The 20,818-nt window shown below is 37.1% G+C and overlaps 1 protein-coding gene across 1 annotated transcript in view; it reads right to left on the bottom strand.

Moving 5' to 3' along the window:
• Positions 1-20,818, bottom strand: part of LOC103509069 (transient receptor potential cation channel trpm) — a 72,118-nt gene that overhangs the window by 7,715 nt on the left and 43,585 nt on the right. Inside the window, exons 11-23 of the mRNA XM_017444023.2 lie at positions 18,628-18,839; positions 18,171-18,251; positions 17,632-17,789; positions 16,949-17,139; positions 16,353-16,534; positions 14,578-14,769; positions 14,167-14,432; positions 13,260-13,281; positions 11,666-11,851; positions 5,063-5,419; positions 4,715-4,815; positions 3,812-4,166; positions 402-516 (exon numbers count right to left, since the gene is read on the bottom strand). Of these exons, the coding sequence (XP_017299512.2) occupies positions 402-516; positions 3,812-4,166; positions 4,715-4,815; positions 5,063-5,419; positions 11,666-11,851; positions 13,260-13,281; positions 14,167-14,432; positions 14,578-14,769; positions 16,353-16,534; positions 16,949-17,139; positions 17,632-17,789; positions 18,171-18,251; positions 18,628-18,839 (2,418 nt within the window). The remainder of the gene's footprint in view (positions 1-401; positions 517-3,811; positions 4,167-4,714; positions 4,816-5,062; positions 5,420-11,665; positions 11,852-13,259; positions 13,282-14,166; positions 14,433-14,577; positions 14,770-16,352; positions 16,535-16,948; positions 17,140-17,631; positions 17,790-18,170; positions 18,252-18,627; positions 18,840-20,818) is intronic.

The raw sequence follows: 20,818 nt of genomic DNA, 5'->3' as shown, positions 1-20,818 counted from the left end.
AACAACAACAACAACAACAACAACAACAACAACAACAACAACAACAACAACAACAACAACAACAACAACAACTTTTGTTTTGATTCATTGACCCGTGACCGTGAGCTATCAAAATCAAGTTTTATCATAACGTAATACCTGACTGTTTATTTCCTGGAACTTTACGAGTAATTTCTTATTTATTTCTTGGAATCGCATTCAATATAGGGTTTGCGTTATCACTACCTACTTTATCAAAATAATACTTACTTGTATTGTTTTGTACAAAGCTTATGGTACCTGAGGTCAATGCGATTTCTCAATTTACATAGTATCTTTGTTAGAAACAAAAGGTTCTTTGTAAAAAAAAAAGTATATTAAGGCTAAATAAATTGAGAAATCCCAAGGTAATACCAACTTACCATTGAACAAATGAGGAACATAAACGTATGTATAGTTGTCCACCCCTGGAGGAGGAGGAAAAGAGCTGACTTCGGTCACATTGTGTCCGCGCCTGCTTAACTCATACAGTAAGGGCTGGAATGGCTTGATATGAGAGTTGAGGGCCATAGGGAAAAAAGCCAAAATATTGGACGCGTCAATGTGACATAGGAGGACGCCTAGGAATATCAGGGTTAGACGGATCATGAAGGTGAATTATTGAGCTTTGACAATAAATTAATGAAAATGTCACTCAGACTCTTAGACACTCACTAACACGAAAGTGGTTGCGTTAAAAAATTAAAACAAGTTCAGTTTACACGGCACAACTAGGTACTTTGACATTAAATGGTTTAATAAAATCATGTAGGTACCTACGTATTGAATAGGTGTTTATTTTATTTTATTTTTATTTAAAGTTTACGGTCTCGATTTGAAACTTCAGTAGTCTGAAAGGTATTATGTAAACTACTACATAGGTACGTTAAGTTTTTACGGAAAAACTTGTTGGTTTCCAAGCTTAGTAATGTTTCCTTGTGAATTAAAATGAAAGGTTTCCAAGCTTGTAATAAATAATTAAAAACCTGCTCTTAATAAGTTAAAAATAACCGTCAATCACATAACGTTAGATCGCCGCACATTTGCTTACACGAATAGCACCAACTGCCCTAACAAAAAGATACAAGATATGGTCCTAATCCTGACAATCTTTGTACATTCTACGCTCTCGTCCAAATAATTATCTAACGATGTAGCACTTAAATGGTATCTACATGTGTAGCTATAGTATTTCACAAGGAAAAAAAATCACAATGATCACGAATTAAAATGGATTCCTACGTTACACAAATGTCTATCACCTAATATAATATAGAAGTCAACGCGAATAGGGAAATGTAAAATGATTTTACTGTAATTTTATTGTTTACTGTGTCATCTCTCTAGATCAGTGATTCCGAAACTGTGGTCCGCGAGAGGGTTTCAAGTGGTCCACGAGGTGGACCCAAAAGAAGAAGAAAAAGTCCAATTCTCCCCTATCTTGACAGACCTACCTTTTCAAGTGTTTATTTGCCGAGTGGTCCGTGGGAAATTATAAAATTCAAAAGTGGTCCTTGGCCTGAGAAAGTTTGGGAACCCCTGCTCTAGATTGTAACTTGTTCCATTATCATCATAAGTAAACAGTGTCTTGAGAAGAGTAAGTGGAGATGATGTACTTACTTTAGGGGATGTTAAACAGAGAGTTTTTTTTAAACTTTTTAAAAAAAAAAAAAAAAAAAAAAAAAAAAAAAAAAAAAAAAATGAATGAATTGAGAGTAGAATAACAGTTCTTGCATTTAGAGTTAATGGGAATTAATTTACTACATCAATCAAATGTGTAAACAACTAGCAAGTAGGTACCTTTTGTGTTATGTGTTATCTAAGGAATAATGGGGTTACCCCATTCAACAAAATGTACTCATATATGTACCTCATTTTGACTGCTAGGTTGAGACTGAAAAGTCCCTTTGCCCATGACAAAACAGGACATCAAGATGAGCAATTCTCTGGTCTGCTACACTTCCTTGACAGCAGTCCTACTTGCCTCATGTTGATTTGATAGAGGGAACTGTAATTCCTAAGGTCTTCTCGTCCCAAAATCGAAGAGAGAAGGAAGACAGGATAGGAGAAAGCCAGCCGTTCCGAGAACGAACATTATCTGTTCAGGATGAAATCCACCCTGGGCGGGAATCGAACCCGCAGGCCCACAGCTAATACAGCTATACAATTTTTATTTATTTATTTACACGCTAAGCAACAAGGCCATGTGTGGCTATACAATTTAAATGCTGTAAATATTAGTGCATTACCTACTTATTACTTATATAACTGCAGTAAATAGTGTGTTACCTTTACCTACATTCATTGCTACAACTACACTGTCGGGCAATGAAAGCGGGACACCTCTATTTTTTAGGAGATTGATAAAAGCCCCCCTGTACAATGGAGATTTTATTGTTATCTTATCTAACTAAAACTAAATTAGGTTTGTTATCTTATCGAATTAAAACTAAATTGAAAAAGTCAACAAGTTCTAGTATTTGGGAGAGTGGATTATATCAAGTGGATTGGCTAACGATACTACGAGTAACAAAAGTAGGATAAGCAAAATGGAACTGGCCTTAGGCCCGGATATCTTTGAATCCGGGCCTAAGGCAGGTGAAATAGTAGACTATTTAGCGGCTGGGACGCCCTCCTGATTACGAGGTGAAAGCCTTAACTACTACGCCATCTAGGCTGATATAGCTGGTATAGGATATCTCCTTTATTCATCTACGACTTTAAGTGTAGCATTCAAGGAATCTCATTGTACCTCCAAGAGACCTGTTTTCGTCCGCTTTCAAGCGGTTACATTCAAAAAGCTGTCCTTATTCGCTTTCAAGGAAAAATGGCTTGAGATGCCGCCCACTTCGTCCTCGGTGTCGCCGATGGAGAACGACAGGCCACGCCTCCGCGATATACTCGACGTCTCGGACATCTGAGAGAGAGAGAGAGAGAGAGAGAGGAGGAAGTATGAACATTATATCGCCATTCAACTGAATTACTGCTACGTGCTACGTTCATAGTAGACATGAATATGTATAAAATCAATAAAATGATAAAGCATACTAAATATCTTGGAAGTAAGGATAAATAATAAACATGCAGGTCAGTAGGTACCCAGTGGATATGTACATAGGTATAACAAAGTAAAGAAATAGCAGAGTATCTTCAGTTAAATTATTTATTGGATTAAATCATATCTTCATTGGAATAATTAAAATAAATTATTCCAATGAATAACCTTCATAGATGGGTTACCAAAACATCAAATGGAGGACTCCTCTAATCCTACAAATCCGAAGTAAGTTAACAAATAAAATTCTTAGAATTAATGCGAGTAGACTATTTAGCGGCTGGGACGCCCTCCTGATTACGAGGTGAAAGCCTTAACTACTACGCCATCTAGGCTGATATAGCTGGTATACCCTTTATTCATCTACGACTTTAAGTGTAGCATTCAAGGAATCTCATTGTACCTCCAAGAGACCTGTTTTCGTCCGCTTTCAAGCAGTTACATTCAAAAAGCTGTCCTTATTCGCTTTCAAGGAAAAATGGCTTGAGATACTGCAATCAAAAGATAATAATAAAAGAATTCAAATTGAATCTTTTATTATTATCTTTTTCTTTTCTGTTTTTCACCTGCCTTAGGCCCCTGAAATCTTTTTCAGTGGATCTATCAACGTCAATAACGTTATAATTATAACTATGTATGCTTGAGATACTGCAATCAAACTTTCATCCCAGTGAACATCTAGGCTTTACTATAGCGATTCAAAGACGCCACATTCGGAAAGTCCCCACCAATACTTACGTTGGCGCGGATTTCACTAGCCGTCTCCTCGTTGACGGTCAGGAAGAACGCGTTGTTGTCAAACTTATCCGCGTCAGATCCCGCCTCCTTATTATTGAACCTTGTGTGTATAATCTCCTCCATCAGATGATAATCACTCTCCTCGGCATCCCTCAAATGTTCCTTCTCCAAATAGACCGCCATTTCCGGATTGGACATTTCCGAGGCGTGCCGACATCGGCGGAAATTGCGGGCGGTCGGGCCGCCACTGATGGCGGAAGGGGGCGGTATTTCACCCGGGACAGGAGGGGAGAGGAGGCGAGGAGACCGTGGGGGACTGAGTAGTCCGCAGACCGTTTCTAGCTCATCCGTGATGCTGAAAGAAAATCCGCTAGTTAGTAAGTTGTATCGGTGTGAATGACAAGCCCTGGGTAGTACCAGTGTTAATAGTCAAATCATGAAGCCTGAGTGTGATACCCAGATAGTTCAGATACCTCCACTCGACCACAAAGTTCGCCAGTATTAATAGTTACTAGTATTAATAGTTAAAACTCTCAAAGCCCATTCCTCAAATTAAAGGAATATTATTCTGGTTGATGAGGTTCGCAAGCTATACAAGTGAATACATTAAGAAAAGGGGCAATTGCGGCAATTTTGAAGTACGTGTTTGTATTGAAAGAATTGGGACTATAACCTATAGGTACCTATAAGTGTTGGAGAATTACCTTCTAACAGACTTGTTGAAAGAAGCTTGCTAGTTACATACTAGTACACCTGGGGGGAAAGAAGAAGAAATAAATGGACTGAAAAATAGATTAAACTGTGGGTAGGTATCTTTGGGTTTTCACTGTGCAAAAAACAAAAATCTTTTGCACTTTGGGTTTTCACTGTGCATTTTTTTGCAACTTAAATAAAAGGTTGGACGGTGAACTACAAATGAGTAAATAATAGCGATGGATTACACTCAGCGTGGAGAGAGTTTGTTCGGAGAGATCTTCCAGTTTGCGGAGTCGAAACTCCAGAGCCTGTCAAGATAAAGCGAAAATGTGTAAGATCATACTTCTATCTAGGTGATTCCCTAGCATAGTTTGGTCTAGGACTCTAGGTGGTATCCCAAGTCTCATATGTAATTCTGCTTTCATGCAAACCAAAATGTGGACTCAGAATTGTGCCAATTACAAACATTAGATATTCCTTTTCTGAAACTTAAATTTACCCAGAGTTCCAGAACGCTACCAAAGTGGTTCTCAAGAACGCAAGGCTCGACATTACCTGAATCGAAGAATTCTGACTGTTCTCCTTCTGATTGATGTCTTCGACTTTCTGGTTGATATTCTCCACGCGCTCTGTCGTGTTCCTTATCCTCTCATCCGTGGACATGGCCAGCTTGGTTTCCTTCTCCCGGAAATACCCCTCCACACATTCCTCCTCAAAGTCGTACAACCTTTCCAGATCTTCCTTGTCAAGGAAAAGTTTGAGTCCGTTATCGTACGTTTCGCGAACGCCCTCGCATTTTCGTCGCAGATATTTGATGAAGAGGAGAATGTGGGACAGGATGATGAATGGTGGAGGAAGAGCAGGTTTCTGTTCGTACTCCATGACCACGGTGAACCTTTGGAACATCCACACCTGGGTGGAATAGTCAACACCGGATTAGAACAGGTACATACATACTTCTCAGGGAAGTAGGGTTATATAATCTAAAGGTGTGTCCACACATAGTAGACGTAGACGGCCACCGATCGATGTGAATCGACCTTGTGTGGACACATCCTAAAATCATTAACGGTCATTACAATAATATAAAGTTTTATTGGTTCTAGATCATTTCAAATTAGGAATGTGCGTCATTAATAGCAATCCCCTCTTTTCAACTCTAATATAGAAAATTCTAGTCCAATTCACACCAAATTTTGTTGACCCCACTTGGTCTATTCACTAGGTAAGTTTGATATTGCCAAATAGACGGATTGGTTGTAGTATTTTGAAAATATTTGTAGGAAGAAGGAAAGAAATTAAAACTATCTTTTGTAAAATCAGAAGAAACTCATGGATACCTGAAATTCAATGGAGGTTAGGTATTAGTAAAACTCACAAGCGGATGTAGTCATTGAAGGTTTTTATTTGTAAACATGCATGCATTAAAAAAATCTGGTAAAAACCCAACACCAAATATCAAATAGGTATAGGTTAACAGATTAGTAAGGTTTGTTATTTGAAGAAAAAGAATAAAAGGTATAATATTTAGGAAGCCCAGACCTAAGAACCATAATCTAGGGATTCTAGATTTAAAGATAGTGCACATACTATGTAGGTGTTTGTACATACTCTTCCTGTTCAATTAGTTAATTATAGTGAATCTCGGAATATAAAATCTATGTGTTTATTCTAGGTACAAGTGAAAATCACGGTACAAATTCACTTCATTTGAGTGTTTAGAACTGGAAGACCAAAAAGGGTAACACAAATGACGACTTTTTTAAATTTCCTTCTTGTCTAATTATTAAAGAATGTTAAATTTTTCCTATAAATAATTTTATATGGATGGATCTATTAATAGTAATACCTACCTACGAGACCAACGAAGTGAGTGGACCGAGAACATAAACATACCTACAACTACATTACCTACCCTTCCTTCGGAACCTTTAATTTAAAAAATAAACTATGTTAAAAGAAAGTATGCATCCTTATTGTTTTGAAATCTGTTAGTCTACTCTATGAAAGCTAAAAGTTTGACAGCTAGCAAACCAAATGAAAAAGATAAAAATGAATTACCATGATTAGTTTTAGCTAACCCAGTGTGCTTATTTATGATTCCTGCCGGCAAAATGTAGTCACTGTAACCAAATGAAAAAGATAAAAATGAATTACCATGATTAGTTTTAGCTAACCCAGTGTGCTTATTTATGATTCCTGCCGGCAAAATGTAATCAGTGTTAGGACAATCAAACCTATAGAAAATTCCAATGGTAAACACAATAAAGAAGAGTTCTGTTTAAAATATTTCCAAGAACAAAATTGTTATCTACGCCTATATGGAACCAATATGGTAGGTATAAGAAATATAACAGAAAAATGTTTGTGATGTGTATGAAACTTATCTACAGTAAACAACATGATTATTCTGGGCAGATGTGCGCTAAAATGCCTACCTACATACCTTTTGTTAATGCAAAAAATTAGGCATCATCAAAAAGCCAAAATAGCATTTTTTTAAGATAGGTACCGCAAAAGCTATCTACAGTTTGTAATTTTCTTTGTATTGATATAAAGGAAAGAACACACAACTTTTAAAAAGTCCCAACTTTTTAAAACTCAACTTTTGAAATGCAACCAAAAGTGTAACCAAAACCAAAAGTGTTAGCGCAAAGTTTTACAAAATTAAAGAGAAGTTAGAGAAGCACCACAATAAAGAACCATCACCAGACATGAAAACAAAACAAAAGCTTGAAAATGCTGAAAGAAAATCCGCTAGTTAGTAAGTTGTATCGGTGTGAATGACAAGCCCTGGGTAGTACCAGTGTTAATAGTCAAATCATGAATCCTGAGTGTGATAGTGATACCCAGATAGTTCAGATACCCCCACTCGACCACGGAGTTCGCCACTGCTAGTATTAATAGTTAAAACTCTCAAAGCCCATTCCTCAAATAAAGGAATATTACTCTGGTTGATGAGGTTCGCAAGCTATACAAGTGAATACATTAAGAAAAGGGGCAATTGCAGCAATTTTGAAGTACGTGTTTGTATTGAAAGAATTGGGACTATAACCTATACCTATAAGTGTTGGAGAATTACCTTCTAACAGACTGCCGCCCACTTCGTCCTCGGTGTCGCCGATGGAGAACGACAGGCCACGCCTCCGCGATATACTCGACGTCTCGGACATCTGAGAGAGAGGGGAGAGAGAGAGGAGGAAGTATGAACATTATATCGCCATTCAACTGAATTACTGCTACGTTCATAGTAGACATGAATATGTATAAAATCAATAAAATGATAAAGCATACTAAATATCTTGGAAGTAAGGATAAATAATAAACATGCAGGTCAGTACCCAGTGGATATGTACATAGGTATAACAAAGTAAAGAAACAGCAGGGTATCTTCAGTTAAATTAGTTATTGGATTAAATCACATCTTCATTGGAATAATTAAAATAAATTATTCCAATGAATAACCTTCATGGATGGGTTACCAAAACATCAAATGGAGGGAGGACTCCTCTAATCCTACAAATCCCAAGTAAGTTAACAAATAAAATTCTTTGAATTAATGCGAAAGCGGTTCCAAGGTGCTTTTTTATAATGAAAAAATAAATAAATAAAATAAAATTACTTTCAAATGGTAGTCTCCGGGCAAGGGTAGGTTAAGATCCATCTCAAGTAATACCTCGGTTTTGTTTTCCTCTGCCTCCGCCTCGGCATTGATTTCATCTTCTTCGGCAAAGTGGTCCACATTGAGATCATTGGAGGAAGATTGCTTGATGTCAGTAGTGCAATGGGGAGTGGGAGCATCAAGGTGCAGTTCGAACGGGTGAATTGGTCGGATTTCTGAAAATGTGTTAACTTGTTAAGTGGATGCTCTTTTTTAGGGGTTTTAAAGATTTCAAGTTGTTTATTATTTTGGAAGCATTTCTCTTTTCACACAGATTTTTTTTTTTCTTTTTTTTTTTCAAAAATAATCTCGTAGTTCAAAGTGATTTTGAAAGATTTTGAAACCCAATATTATCAATTGACGAAATTAAGAAAATAACTTGAGATTTCGGAGATTCACCCTCTTAGGCCAGTCACTCACAAACAGGTAGACCTGTTAGGTACCTACGGCTGAAAAGGTCCGGTAGACCTGCCAGGCAGACCTGATCAGGTGTACCTGTCAGGTCTACCTGGCTGGCCTTACCTGTAAGGGATCTAGTGGGAGGACGGCGTCGCTGAGGAGGTACCACGACAAAGTCACTCTGCTCCGAATGTATATCAGACCGCTCACTAGTCCTCCTCAACCTCTCACTGAGCGGAGGCACACCCAGTCTACCTTCAACCTCAGGCAAAGTTGTTGAAGCACCGCTTCCAACGCTACCGCCACCGAATGAAGCGTTGGAATGAGTTGCCATGAAGCGATGGATTAATAACGAAAAATATTTGTGGTGTTTGAAACTTCAACTTTCAACTTTCATTCATCATACATGTAAGAGGCCATTGACAATAAACTCTAGGAAAGTTCTTACTAATAAAAATAGAATGAAAACAGAGTATAAAATGTCACTATAGGTATTATAATTTGAAATTTAAATAAACTGTCTTTAGTTTTTATTAATACCAATTAAAACACAAATTTCTTTAAATTCTTTAAAATGTTTGGAAAATTAATCGCAATTTCGCAATATGGCTGACTTTGAAAAAAAAAGCCGGTGACGTGTTTTACTCTGCGCATGCGCTGACATCACGTGTGGCTGGATCTCAGAGGCTGGATAAAGGCTGGAAATACACTAGCACGTCAAGTCTGGCTGGATTTAAACTTGCATCGCGAGTGATAATTTCGCTGGATGATTGTCATTGAAAATAAGCCCATATCCGGCCTTGACATCCAGTTGGATGTGCGGTTGATAATTCATTTTAAAGAACAGGTTGGATCTCTGAGGTTGGATTCGGACTGGATTTAAGTTTAAGACGTTAGACTTAGAAATCCTGTCAAAATCAAGCCCCTGGATGTAAGCTTGCGTGCTAACTGGGTTGTCGAGAACAATGGTGGCTACACAATTGTTAAGAAAGCAAATGAATGTTGTGAAATAGTGGGATAATTATGACACACAAACTTCTAAAAAGAGATAAAGAAATAACTTCTGGGACCGACAAAAATGAGAAAACAACGGAAGAATAACATAATTAAATAAAAAAGGGAAAATAGTGAAAAGAACGGAGAAAAGAATGATAACATTTAAGGAAAGATATAGTTAGGAGTGAACTAGTGAAGGAATAAATTGTGTAGGGGAGAATAAGTATACTAAAGTAGGTAAATAGAAAATAATAGCATAATAATTAGATGACTTATGATTCATATCAGAAGAGATGCAAACATTTAGAAGAGCTTTTCATAAGAAAGTTAGGAGGAATTGTTGAGAACTTGAGAAGTTTTTATACAATTATGTTTAAGGAAAACATGAAACATTTATTTAGACAAAAACATGAAAGCTGAAAACTCACAACACAATCAAACCTATAGAAAATTCCAATGGTAAACACAATAAAGAAGAGTTCTGTTTAAAATATTTCCAAGAACAAAATTGTTATCTACACTTATATGGAACCAATATGATAGGTTTAAGAAATTTAACAGAAAAACGTTTGTGATGGGTATGAAACCTATCTACAGTAAACAACATGACTATTCTGGGCAGATGTGCGCTAAAATGCCTACCTACATACCTTTTGTTAATGCAAAAAATTAGGCATCATCAAAAAGCCAAAATAGCATTTTTTTTTAAGATACCGCAAAAGCTATCTACAGTTTGTAATTTTCTTTGTATTGTTACAAAGGAAAGAACACACAACTTTTAAAAAGTCCCAACTTTTTAAAACTCAACTTTTGAAATGCAACCAAAAGTATGTCAAACAGTTTTGTACAGCTGATACCATTGGGCATATCGCATATTAGAGATGTGTCTTACGTAAATAGGAACTGAGGTTTGTGGCGCTTACAGGTTTCCTTACGCTTACGGTACAAGTGAAAATCACGGTACAAATTCACTTCATTTGAGTGTTTAGAACTGGAAGACCAAAAAGGGTAACACAAATGACGACTTTTTTTAAATTTCCTTCTTGTCTAATTATTAAAGAATGTTAAATTTTTCCTATAAATAATTTTATATGGATGGATCTAATAATAGTAATACCTACCTACGAGACCAACTAAGTGAATGGACCGAGAACATAAACATACATACATTACCTACCCTTTTACAGGATGATGAATGGTGGAGGAAGAGCAGGTTTCTGTTCGTACTCCATGACCACGGTGAACCTTTGGAACATCCACACCTGGGTGGATTAGTCAACACCGGATTAGAAAAGGTACATACTTCTCAGGGAAGTAGGGTCATATAATCTAAAGGTGTGTCCACACATAGTAAACGTAGACGGCCACCGATCGATGTGAATTGACCTTGTGTGGACACATCCTAAAATCATTAACGGTCATTACAATAATATAAAGTTTTATTGGTTCTAGATCATTTCAAATTAGGAATGTGCGTCATTAATAGCAATCCCCTCTTTTTACATTCTATTATTAACTCTAATATAGAAAATTCTAGACCAATTCACACCAAATTTTGTTGACCCCACTTGGTCTATTCACTAGGTAAGTTTGATATTGCCAAATAGACGGATTGGTTGTAGTATTTTGAAAAGATTTGTAGGAAGAAGGAAAGAAATTAAAACTATCTTTTGTAAAATCAGAAGAAACTCATGGATACCCGAAATTCAATGGAGGTTAGGTATTAGTAAAACTCACATGCGGATGTAGATGTAGTTATTGAAGGTTTTTATTTGTAAACATGCATGCATTAAAAAAAATCTGGTAAAAACCCAACACCAATATCAAATAGGTACCTAGGTTAGCAGATTAGTAGGGTTTGTTATTTGAAGAAAAAGAATAAAAGGTATAATATTTAGGATTAGACGTGTACTCGCTGAAACAATTAACACTGATAAGTCCAGACCTAAGAACCATAATCTAGGGATTCTAGATTTAAAGATAGTACACATACTATGTAGGTGTTTGTACATACTCGTATTACCCTCTTATCCCGTTCAATTAGTTAAATCTATGTGTTTATTCTAGAACATGGACAGTAATGAAGCATTTGATCGACTTACCTGATGAGAAATGGCATTGACTTCAATGAAAATATTGTTAAAGACAGCAATGAGCAAGTTAATAAGGAGAATATTAGCGACTAACAGATACGTGGACATGACGAGGGGGGTGATCCATCGGCCCGGATGACAAGGCTCCTGACCAGGGGAGTCTCCACAAGGAGGATCTATTTCGTCAGCAAAAACCTGAACAGAATAGAAAAGGAAAGCATCCCCCGCATACAAACAATCTGACACAGCACATGGGAGAACGCACAACGACAAGTGAATAGGATTTGTAGACAAGTGACACACTGACCAGGGGAGTCTCCACAAGGAGGATCTATTTCGTCAGCAAAAACCTGAACAGAATAGAAAAGGAAAGCATCCCCCGCATACAAAGAATCTGACACAGCACATGGGAGAACGCACAACGACAAGTGAATAGGATTTGTAGACAAGTGACACTAGTAGATAAAAAATAATAAAAAGTAAAAATACCTAATTAGATAGATGCGTTAGACTGCGGCTAGACCGAAGACTTTCGCAGACTTCAAAAAACCATATATACTTTTTTTTTTATTTGAATGAAGAATTTTCAAGTAAGTGACTAAAATAACTTTGGTTGTCCTCTTTTTGGTGAAAACTATTTACCTACCTAGATAGGCTGCTTGGTTGATAACTCAAGGTAAATTTTATCGAAAAGAAAAGGACATAGTTTGACCGGATGTTAATTTTATTTTAGGGAGGTTAAACTGAAAAACCAGAAACTTTCAAAGTTATTTCAAAATCTCTAACCAAATATAATAATGACACGGATATGAAAAGTATGATGTGAGCGAGCGAAGTCAGAATAAGCATATAGTAATATTCATAAACAGACGGACGGGACGGTACAAAAAGACACAATTGGAACTTGTGAAAAGAAATGGTGCACATGTAAGAAATAGTGCAATGATGAAATTTCTAGAAGATACCTACGTAAAAATGAGCCACAGAATGCCATAATATGATGCCATTGATGAAATGGTCAAATTTTCGTGAAGAACCTTATTATAAATGTCTCTAGTCTCTATCAATATTTTTGCAAAGATTAAGAAATAGTGCAATGATGAAATTTCTAGAAGATACCTACGTAAAAATGAGCCACAGAATGCCATAATATGATGCCATTGATGAAATAGTCACATTTTGGTGAAGAACCTTTTATTATAAATGTCTAGTCTCTATCAATATTTTTGCAAAGACGAGTGTAAAGTCACCCACTAGTGATCAATTACACTTTAATATAGTTACCCAAGTCATAAGGTTATAACCAAAACCAAAAGTGTTAGCGCAAAGTTTTACAAAATTAAAGAGAAGTTAGAGAAGCACCACAATAAAGAACCATCACCAGACATATGAAAACAAAACAGAAGCTTGAAAAAGTAAATAATAAGAGTACAATTTAGTCACTGTTATGTACAAAAAGCAAAATTAGAATCGTCTGATGACAAAACACCATGCTTATTTGTAGAACTTCCAACACCAAAAATATCCATTAAAAGAAAAACCAAAAAATATCAATTTAATGGAAGAAAGAAATCTTCTACCTTTTGGAACGGTCTCTTCGTACCCATGAAAAATCTTGGGTTGGCCTAACGCGTTCAAAAAAGGAAATGTAGCGTTAGTAAAGTAACATTGAAATATCGGTTGTTGCTCACTATTTTTATGTACATAAATCGCAAGAAGTTATATTATTATGTACAGAGAAGGAAGCTTTCATCACTACGGATGACAAAACACAAACAGAACATTAAGTGTAGATAGGTACATACTATATTTGTGAAGTTATCTAGTGCATCACTCCTAACTTTAAAATAGACATAAATATAACATACCTACTCCGTAGTAATTAAGAAAGACCCCTGTCACTTGGTAACAAAAATGAACCGAATTCGAACTATGTAGGTACCTATCTAAATTCGATTTGGCTAGAAAGAGAAACCAAGTTTTGGCATAATATACGCAAGAGTCAAAATCATCACAAGGAACAAAATTGGTCTTCAGATTTCTCCCAACTATGTATATGTATTCCTGACTATCCTGATATTAAAATTGAGAAACCGTGGTGTGAATAAGTCCCAATCAAAGTGGCATTGGGCACAATATACATCAATCCAGCTCCATCATCAAAACCATAAGGTTTCACAATCTGCCTAGTTCCTCTCAATCTCAACGAGGAGTAGTAATTAAGAAAGACCCCTGTCACTTGGTAACAAAAATGAACCAAATTCGAACTATGTACCTATCTAAATTCGATTTGGGTAGAAAGAGAAACCAAGTTTCGGCATAATATACGCAAGAGTCAAAATCATCACAAGGAACAAAATTGGTCTTCAGATTTCTCCCAACTATGTATTCCTGACTATCCTGATATTAAAATTGAGAAACCGTGGTGTGAATAAGTCCCAATCAAAGTGGGCATTGGGCAAGAGGTATTAGCCTAACCATTTGTCTGAAGTCAGTGAGTCCCAACTTACCTCGTGTATTCCGTATGCATTGCCATGAGCATAGAGCGGGCAGGAGGGGCGGGAGGAGGAATGACCTTGATCCTAGGCTCCGCCCACGTGACGCTCCTCTCTACAAACGCCTTGGCCAAGGTGTGCGGCTCTACAGAGCTGTCCGGTTCTGAATGTGTCTGACTCAACTGACGCGGTATGATAGCGCTCGGGGCGAGTATATCACTATGTAGTTCGGCCCCATTAGACACCGAGCTGGAGCTTTGACGGCGTCGTCGGATGTTGAGCTTGGCCCCGCCCACTTGAGTACAATTAGTTAGTTCGGAATTAGTAACTTGGCGGTATTCAAAAATACCAATTTGACGTCGAATATTGTGTTAGTCATTCTTAAACACAAGAGAGAAATAAAGTCTGTAAAAGCCCACAACTTACCTGGTGCGAGATGGAGTTAATCTCCATAAAAATATTATTAAACACGGCAATGAGTAAATTAACGAGCAAAATGTTAGATACTAGGAGGTAGACCGACATGACTAGAGGGGGCACCCAGCGCCCTGCCACACATTTTGTTTCACTATTTGGACCGTCGTCACATTCAGGGGGATAGATCTTGTCAGCAAAAACCTGAAATTACATTGGTTGAGAAAAAAACGGATGTATCATACCTATCAAGAGCTTTCACCAAAAAGAGGAAAGTTTTAGATAAATTCTTCAATACCAAATGATTGCCTGTTGTTTTCTATTCACTTGTCGTGAGCATATAAATTTCTTAAATAATCAACTTAATACTAAAAACATGTTTAAATGAGGGAAAACAAAAATTAAACTTAAATAACAATGAACATTAAATACTTCATCCAAAAAGTATGTCACGACATTGAATTCTAGATACCAACTAGAGTAGTTTAACATTTAAAAAATATTTGTCAGACAAGAAAAGCTAAAATAAAAATACACACAAAAATTCAAAATCAGTAATTCAGTTATTGAAGCATTCAAACACTTATGTACTACATTGCGGATTTTACAGTTGTTATAACATTATGTAGGGTAGGTAATCCCACAAAATATTCACGGAACTAAATCTAACGAAAACTACTAAAGCTACTCACTCATAAGTACGTTCTATGAAACAATAAATAGTCTTGCCTGAAAAATATTTTTAAATCTAAACATAAAAGGCGAATTATGAAAGCTTTTCATTTCGCGGTCTGTAAGAAAGATTTAAAATGTGTTATTCAAAAATTAAAATCAAGTGAATTTTCTTAATTATGTCAATTTTCGACATGTTTTCTATATCTTTGCCACAATATCCGTTATTACCTCTTAGCTTCCTATCGTGACATACTTTTTTCTTGATTCAACATTTAAATTTATAACAAGAATACAAGCACTTTTGGGTTCCGTTCCTTGACAGTGCCGGTTACCTCAGTTTTTGGCGTAGTCACGAATTTTTTCCTCTGATAATATTCCGAATATAATAATTAATACTTATTACATTATGTAGTTCTTTTTTTTTAAGTTTCCAAAACAATATCAAAGTAGAACAAAATAATTAAAAACAAACTGTGTTTCTTTTATCAAATACATTTCAGCTCAAACATTCAGAGATGAAGTTTCCTGAAATAATGGTGACATACTTTTTGACATGAAATTTAGAATAAATCGGGGTGCGAACGCCATAATTCTCACCTTCGACGATTTTCGAGGTAAGCCATCTCTCACCTCAGATGCTACCAACCTAGGTGACAATCGATTCCCAGGATCCGAAAGCTATAGGAGATTAGAATCGAGTATACATTTTTAGCCGAAAATAATCATTTTGATTGCATTCTATCTACAAATGAATACAAGCTACACAGACACAACCTCATACTATTTGAGGCTTAAATATTTTGTGAGTATAACTGATATGTGTATAACTACCTATCATACGGACCTACAAAACAATGACCTGCGTTTAATACTAGCTAAGTACTTCTACAAAGTACAAAATTGATTATTGAACACCGCTAGTGGTGAAATAAATAAACCAATTTTTTCCGAATATTTCTAAGTGTAAAGAAAACCTTCTAAAATCTAACCTCAAAATGTGTTTACAATCATTTTGCTGTCAACCATAAAATAAAACATGTTGTGTACCTACGCAAAAATAACAAAAGTCTGTTCAATACAACAGAAATCTAAGACCTACAGGACAAACTTACCTCTCCGTACAGCATAAAATATGGCTGGAAGAAAACTTCTCGAGCCAAACTCCAGCTGGGTTCAGAGTCTGGAAACAAGATGGACTGACGACACACACCAAAGCTCATGAGAACAACCAAGAGGAGAACAACAAAGTAGATCATGTTCTTCACCATCTTGCCCATCATTGTGACGAGAGGACCTGAGAACAGGAGATATATCCCGCAAGATTAATCACGTTGAACACTCAATCAGTTTTCACTCTTGGAACATTGTAAAACCCTTTTCATAATAGAATTCTCTATCAAATTTTTTCTCTAATTTTAATTGTAACAACCTTTACCATGGAGAGCTTTCGGAACATCCCTTTTTTGGGCCTTTCATTTCTGTACTGCATTCAATTGTAACCAAAATTGTAACCTTGTAACAACCTTTACCATGGAGAGCTTTCGGAACATCCCTTTTTTGGGCCTTTCATTTCTGTACTGCATTCAATTGTAACCAAAATTCTTATCGTAAAATAAAATAGGTACGTAAACGTAACTACCTACGTAGTGCATGCCTAAAAAATAAAATGTACAATTTAGATTATGTTTTACGACACATTATTTCTTACCCAAATACTTGTTGACTCCCACAATGTTCAGGATACGCAGGTACCAGTAGATAATGTCCACACAGAAGATGACTCTCCCCACAGGCATAGACGAAGGCTTGATGCGAAGACTGAGGCCAATCATGAAGAAAATAATGGCGGCTGCATCACAGGGATTCCACATGTTCCACGCCCACACAGAGAACTTGTGACTGAAAACAACAGAGAATTCGGCAATCATACAACACGTAACATTTGGACTGATCAGACAATAGATGTAATTTAAACTTAAGTGAGAGGTAGGACTCCATTGTTAAAACTCTTTAAACTATAACTTCATTTAATTAAATGTACAAAAAAAAAAAAAAAAAATCAAGTGAATCACCGAAATCATTGTTTATTTTAATTGCTTTAAGACTCTTTAGAGAAAGACAGAATATGAACTAGGAATGGAACATACCTATGTATGTAGTACCTACGCGTATTTTGCTTATGTATCAATTTAAAATCTAATGAGTCCCATCTCTGAGGACAGGTTGTTTGAAACTTTAGATTAGAATCTTTATACACTTTTAGGGAAAATACGAAATACCTCAGGCTTTAGGGCAGTTAAGGGCAAAACGTAACGATAATTCGTAAAGAAATAGTAAGGGAATACAATCCAACGCTGGGACTTGGTCAAACATTGACTTGATGCCACTTACCTAATAGCAACCGGTTCGGACGAGATAATCTCCCGTACTTTTTCACAGCCCAGGGTTGCTATGTAGCTGATGACGTACAGCTCCTGTATGGACGGCGTGGTATCCATCTTGACCAGAACCACGTAGCTGAACGTGATGAGGAAAATCAGGTACGCGATCTGGAAACAACAAAAGAAAAGGATTATGGTCACCATTACAAGTTTGTTGTGTTTGTTTGACAATGGCAAATATAAGAATAATAACAGAAGCATTATTATTTTGGAGGTCTCTTCTTGATCCCTTGTGTGCCGCATCCATTTTTGATTAGGACTATTGCACTGTTTAATAACAGAAGCAACCAACCTCAGTCGTGCAGTGGTTAACGCGTTGGACTGGAGGTTGATCCAAGTCAGGTCATAAGACTTATCTAGGTGTGTTACCTGGGAGCGATATTTGTGATAGGCATTTGACAATCCTCTACACAATTCCTTTACTTTATTCAAAAACACAAGAGACATGAAGGAGTTATTGCGATTTCAAATTCGAGACTGTCAACTTACTGAGTGAGCATAGAACTTGGTGATGGGTGCCGTGTAAAACTCGTACAGCTTCCTCTTCAGTCGGCCCGGCGCCCACCCCCGCTTCAAGGTGTTGAGAAGGAAGGTTTTGAAGGACATTAGGAGGAAAATAACCCTTCGCTGACTGCTTCTGTAAGCGCTAGGCCGTGGATTCAATTTCCGCCCGGGGCAGATTTTATCCTGAACGGATAATATTCGTTCTCGGAACGACTCCTATCCTGTCTTTCTTCTCTCTCCGATTTCGGGACGATAAGACCTTAGCAGTTACAGTCCCCTCTATGAAACCTCTTTTAAAAAAGTTTAGGAGTTGTACACAAATGTACATAAGTCTTGGACAGCTGGTTCTAATAACTTCTATACCACAGCTGACACTGCTATAGTTCATCTACTACTGGACAGAGTGCATTTCAGATCCTGTACTCGTATTCATTGTACTCACCTTAACGTTAGTATGTTTCCTCGTCCTCAGACCGCCCATCCAGAGATCAGCCAGTATGATCTGAGAGCAGGGATGTGCTAGAAGGGGCCTATGATTGGCAGCTACCGCCAGACTGAGGCAGGTTTGGCCACTCCAGTTTTGCAGCTCACAGGTTAGCAGTTGTTGGGTTTGATCGTCGTCCTGACGGTAGCAGAAGTCCAAGAGCTCCAGAGCTGTGGAAATTGTTAGATGAGTTAGTGATCGAGATAACCCAATATTTAAAAAAAAAAACTCTGATGGTGGGTTTCATCGATGTCTTAATGAGAGATTACACTAATGGGAGAAGTTTTAATGATCCAAAAAGGAGGAGCTTTTATTAAGTAATTGATGAAACCAACCAGTGAAGGCACTTTCCAAAGTCCCTTTTCAATGGTCAATTCCCCACTTATTAAACCTCATTTGTCGAGTCAAAACATTTTCCTCTATTGCTGAAAGTAGGTAGGCGTGACAGTGACATACCCTGGTGCCCCTTTTGTTATACCTACTCTCTCCGTCTCTCCCTATAATGTAAGAGACTATTAGGTACTATGTTTTCACCTGAATAATTTACTGAACTTGTTTATTTATAAAATCAAAGGGAATATACAGTTAAAAACAGACAAGGATTTTATATGTTTCACCTTCTCCTGACGGCATTCCATTTTTGATTAGGACTATTGCACTGTTTAATAACAGAAGCAACCAACCTCAGTCGTGCAGTGGTTAACGCGTTGGACTGGAGGTTGGTCCAAGTCAGGTCATAAGACTTATCTAGGTGTGTTACCTGGGAGCGATATTTGTGATAGGCATTTTACAATCCTCTACACAATTCCTTTACTTTATTCAAAAACACAAGAGACATGAAGGAGTTATTACGATTTCAAATCGAGACTGTCAACTTACAGAGTGAGCATAGAACTTGGTGATGGGTGCCGTGTAAAACTCGTACAGCTTCCTCTTCAGTCGTAGTGGCCGGTTCTGTTTGATATCCACGAAGAAGTCGCGAGGCAGAGGATAGAACTGGGATACACTGTCCGAGTCCACACTACCTGTAGGTTCTGCAATCACCTTGCCGTTCTCGGTGACCACCGTGTCCCGAAGAGTGTGCGATTCCTGAGAGATAAGAGCCTGGGAAGACAGGCCATAGGACATGAGAATATTCCAATAGTAAGTAGTACCAGCTCATAAAATAACGTGAAAAGAACAAGGACTGGTGATAGGTTAGGAATCCCAGTTGAATCTATAGATCCGGGGATACCCTCGGCTTGCTTAATTATACGGTGACAATTGCAAAATACCCACTTTCCCCAAATTTTCATTCAGTACTACTGATGGGGTGGAGCACTAAAGAGCGTATTTTCATTGGCGACATGGTATTTGACCAATGGGTTAAATGCAAAGAGTAAACATGCAGAAGTTATTGATAGAGCAATGAAGTTAAATACACGTAAAAACTAGGGAAGTATCTACATACGAGTATAAGGGTCTTATGGACATTACAAGAAAACAGATGAATAGAGCAAGCCGCTTCAGAAGTTTAGACTAAAAGCGTTAGCGAGTATTAGAAGTGACATTAATAATTCCTTAGAGATTGGGAATATTGGGATATTTCTAGTCTCAACTTTTGAAGCAAAGGACAACACAATGAACGAAACACACATACAAGACAAATATTGAATACGAAATACGCAGAGCGATAAAACTGGCAAGAGTGAATATGGCACAGATAAAGAAGAGAAACATAAAGTCAGTGGTTTACACAAAAAAGATGAGGACCAGAAACAGAACAAATTTCCATTTGTATCTCTAGTGTCAAATTATTTAAAACATTTTTCGGTTTTCTTTGTGTACATTCAGAGACAAACTCCAATTTTCCTGGCGACATGGTATTTGACCAATGGGTTAAATGCAAAGAGTAAACATGCAGAAGTTATTGATAGAGCAATGAAGTTAAATACACGTAACAACTAGGTAAGTATCTACATACGGTAAGTATCTACAAGGGTCTTATGGACATTACAATAAAACAGATGAATAGAGCAAGCCGCTTCAGAAGTTTAGACTAAAAGCGTTAGCGAGTATCAGAAGTGACATTAATAATTCCTTAGAGATTGGGAATATTGGGATATTTCTAGTCTCAACTTTTGAAAACGTAAAGCAAAGGACAACACAA

The sequence above is a fragment of the Diaphorina citri genome, unplaced genomic scaffold (assembly GCF_000475195.1).
Source record: "Diaphorina citri unplaced genomic scaffold, Diaci psyllid genome assembly version 1.1 scaffold463, whole genome shotgun sequence".
Classification (NCBI taxonomy): domain Eukaryota; kingdom Metazoa; phylum Arthropoda; class Insecta; order Hemiptera; family Psyllidae; genus Diaphorina; species Diaphorina citri.
The sequence above is the reverse complement of the archived record's forward strand: the minus strand, read 5'-3'. Positions and strand labels throughout refer to the sequence as shown.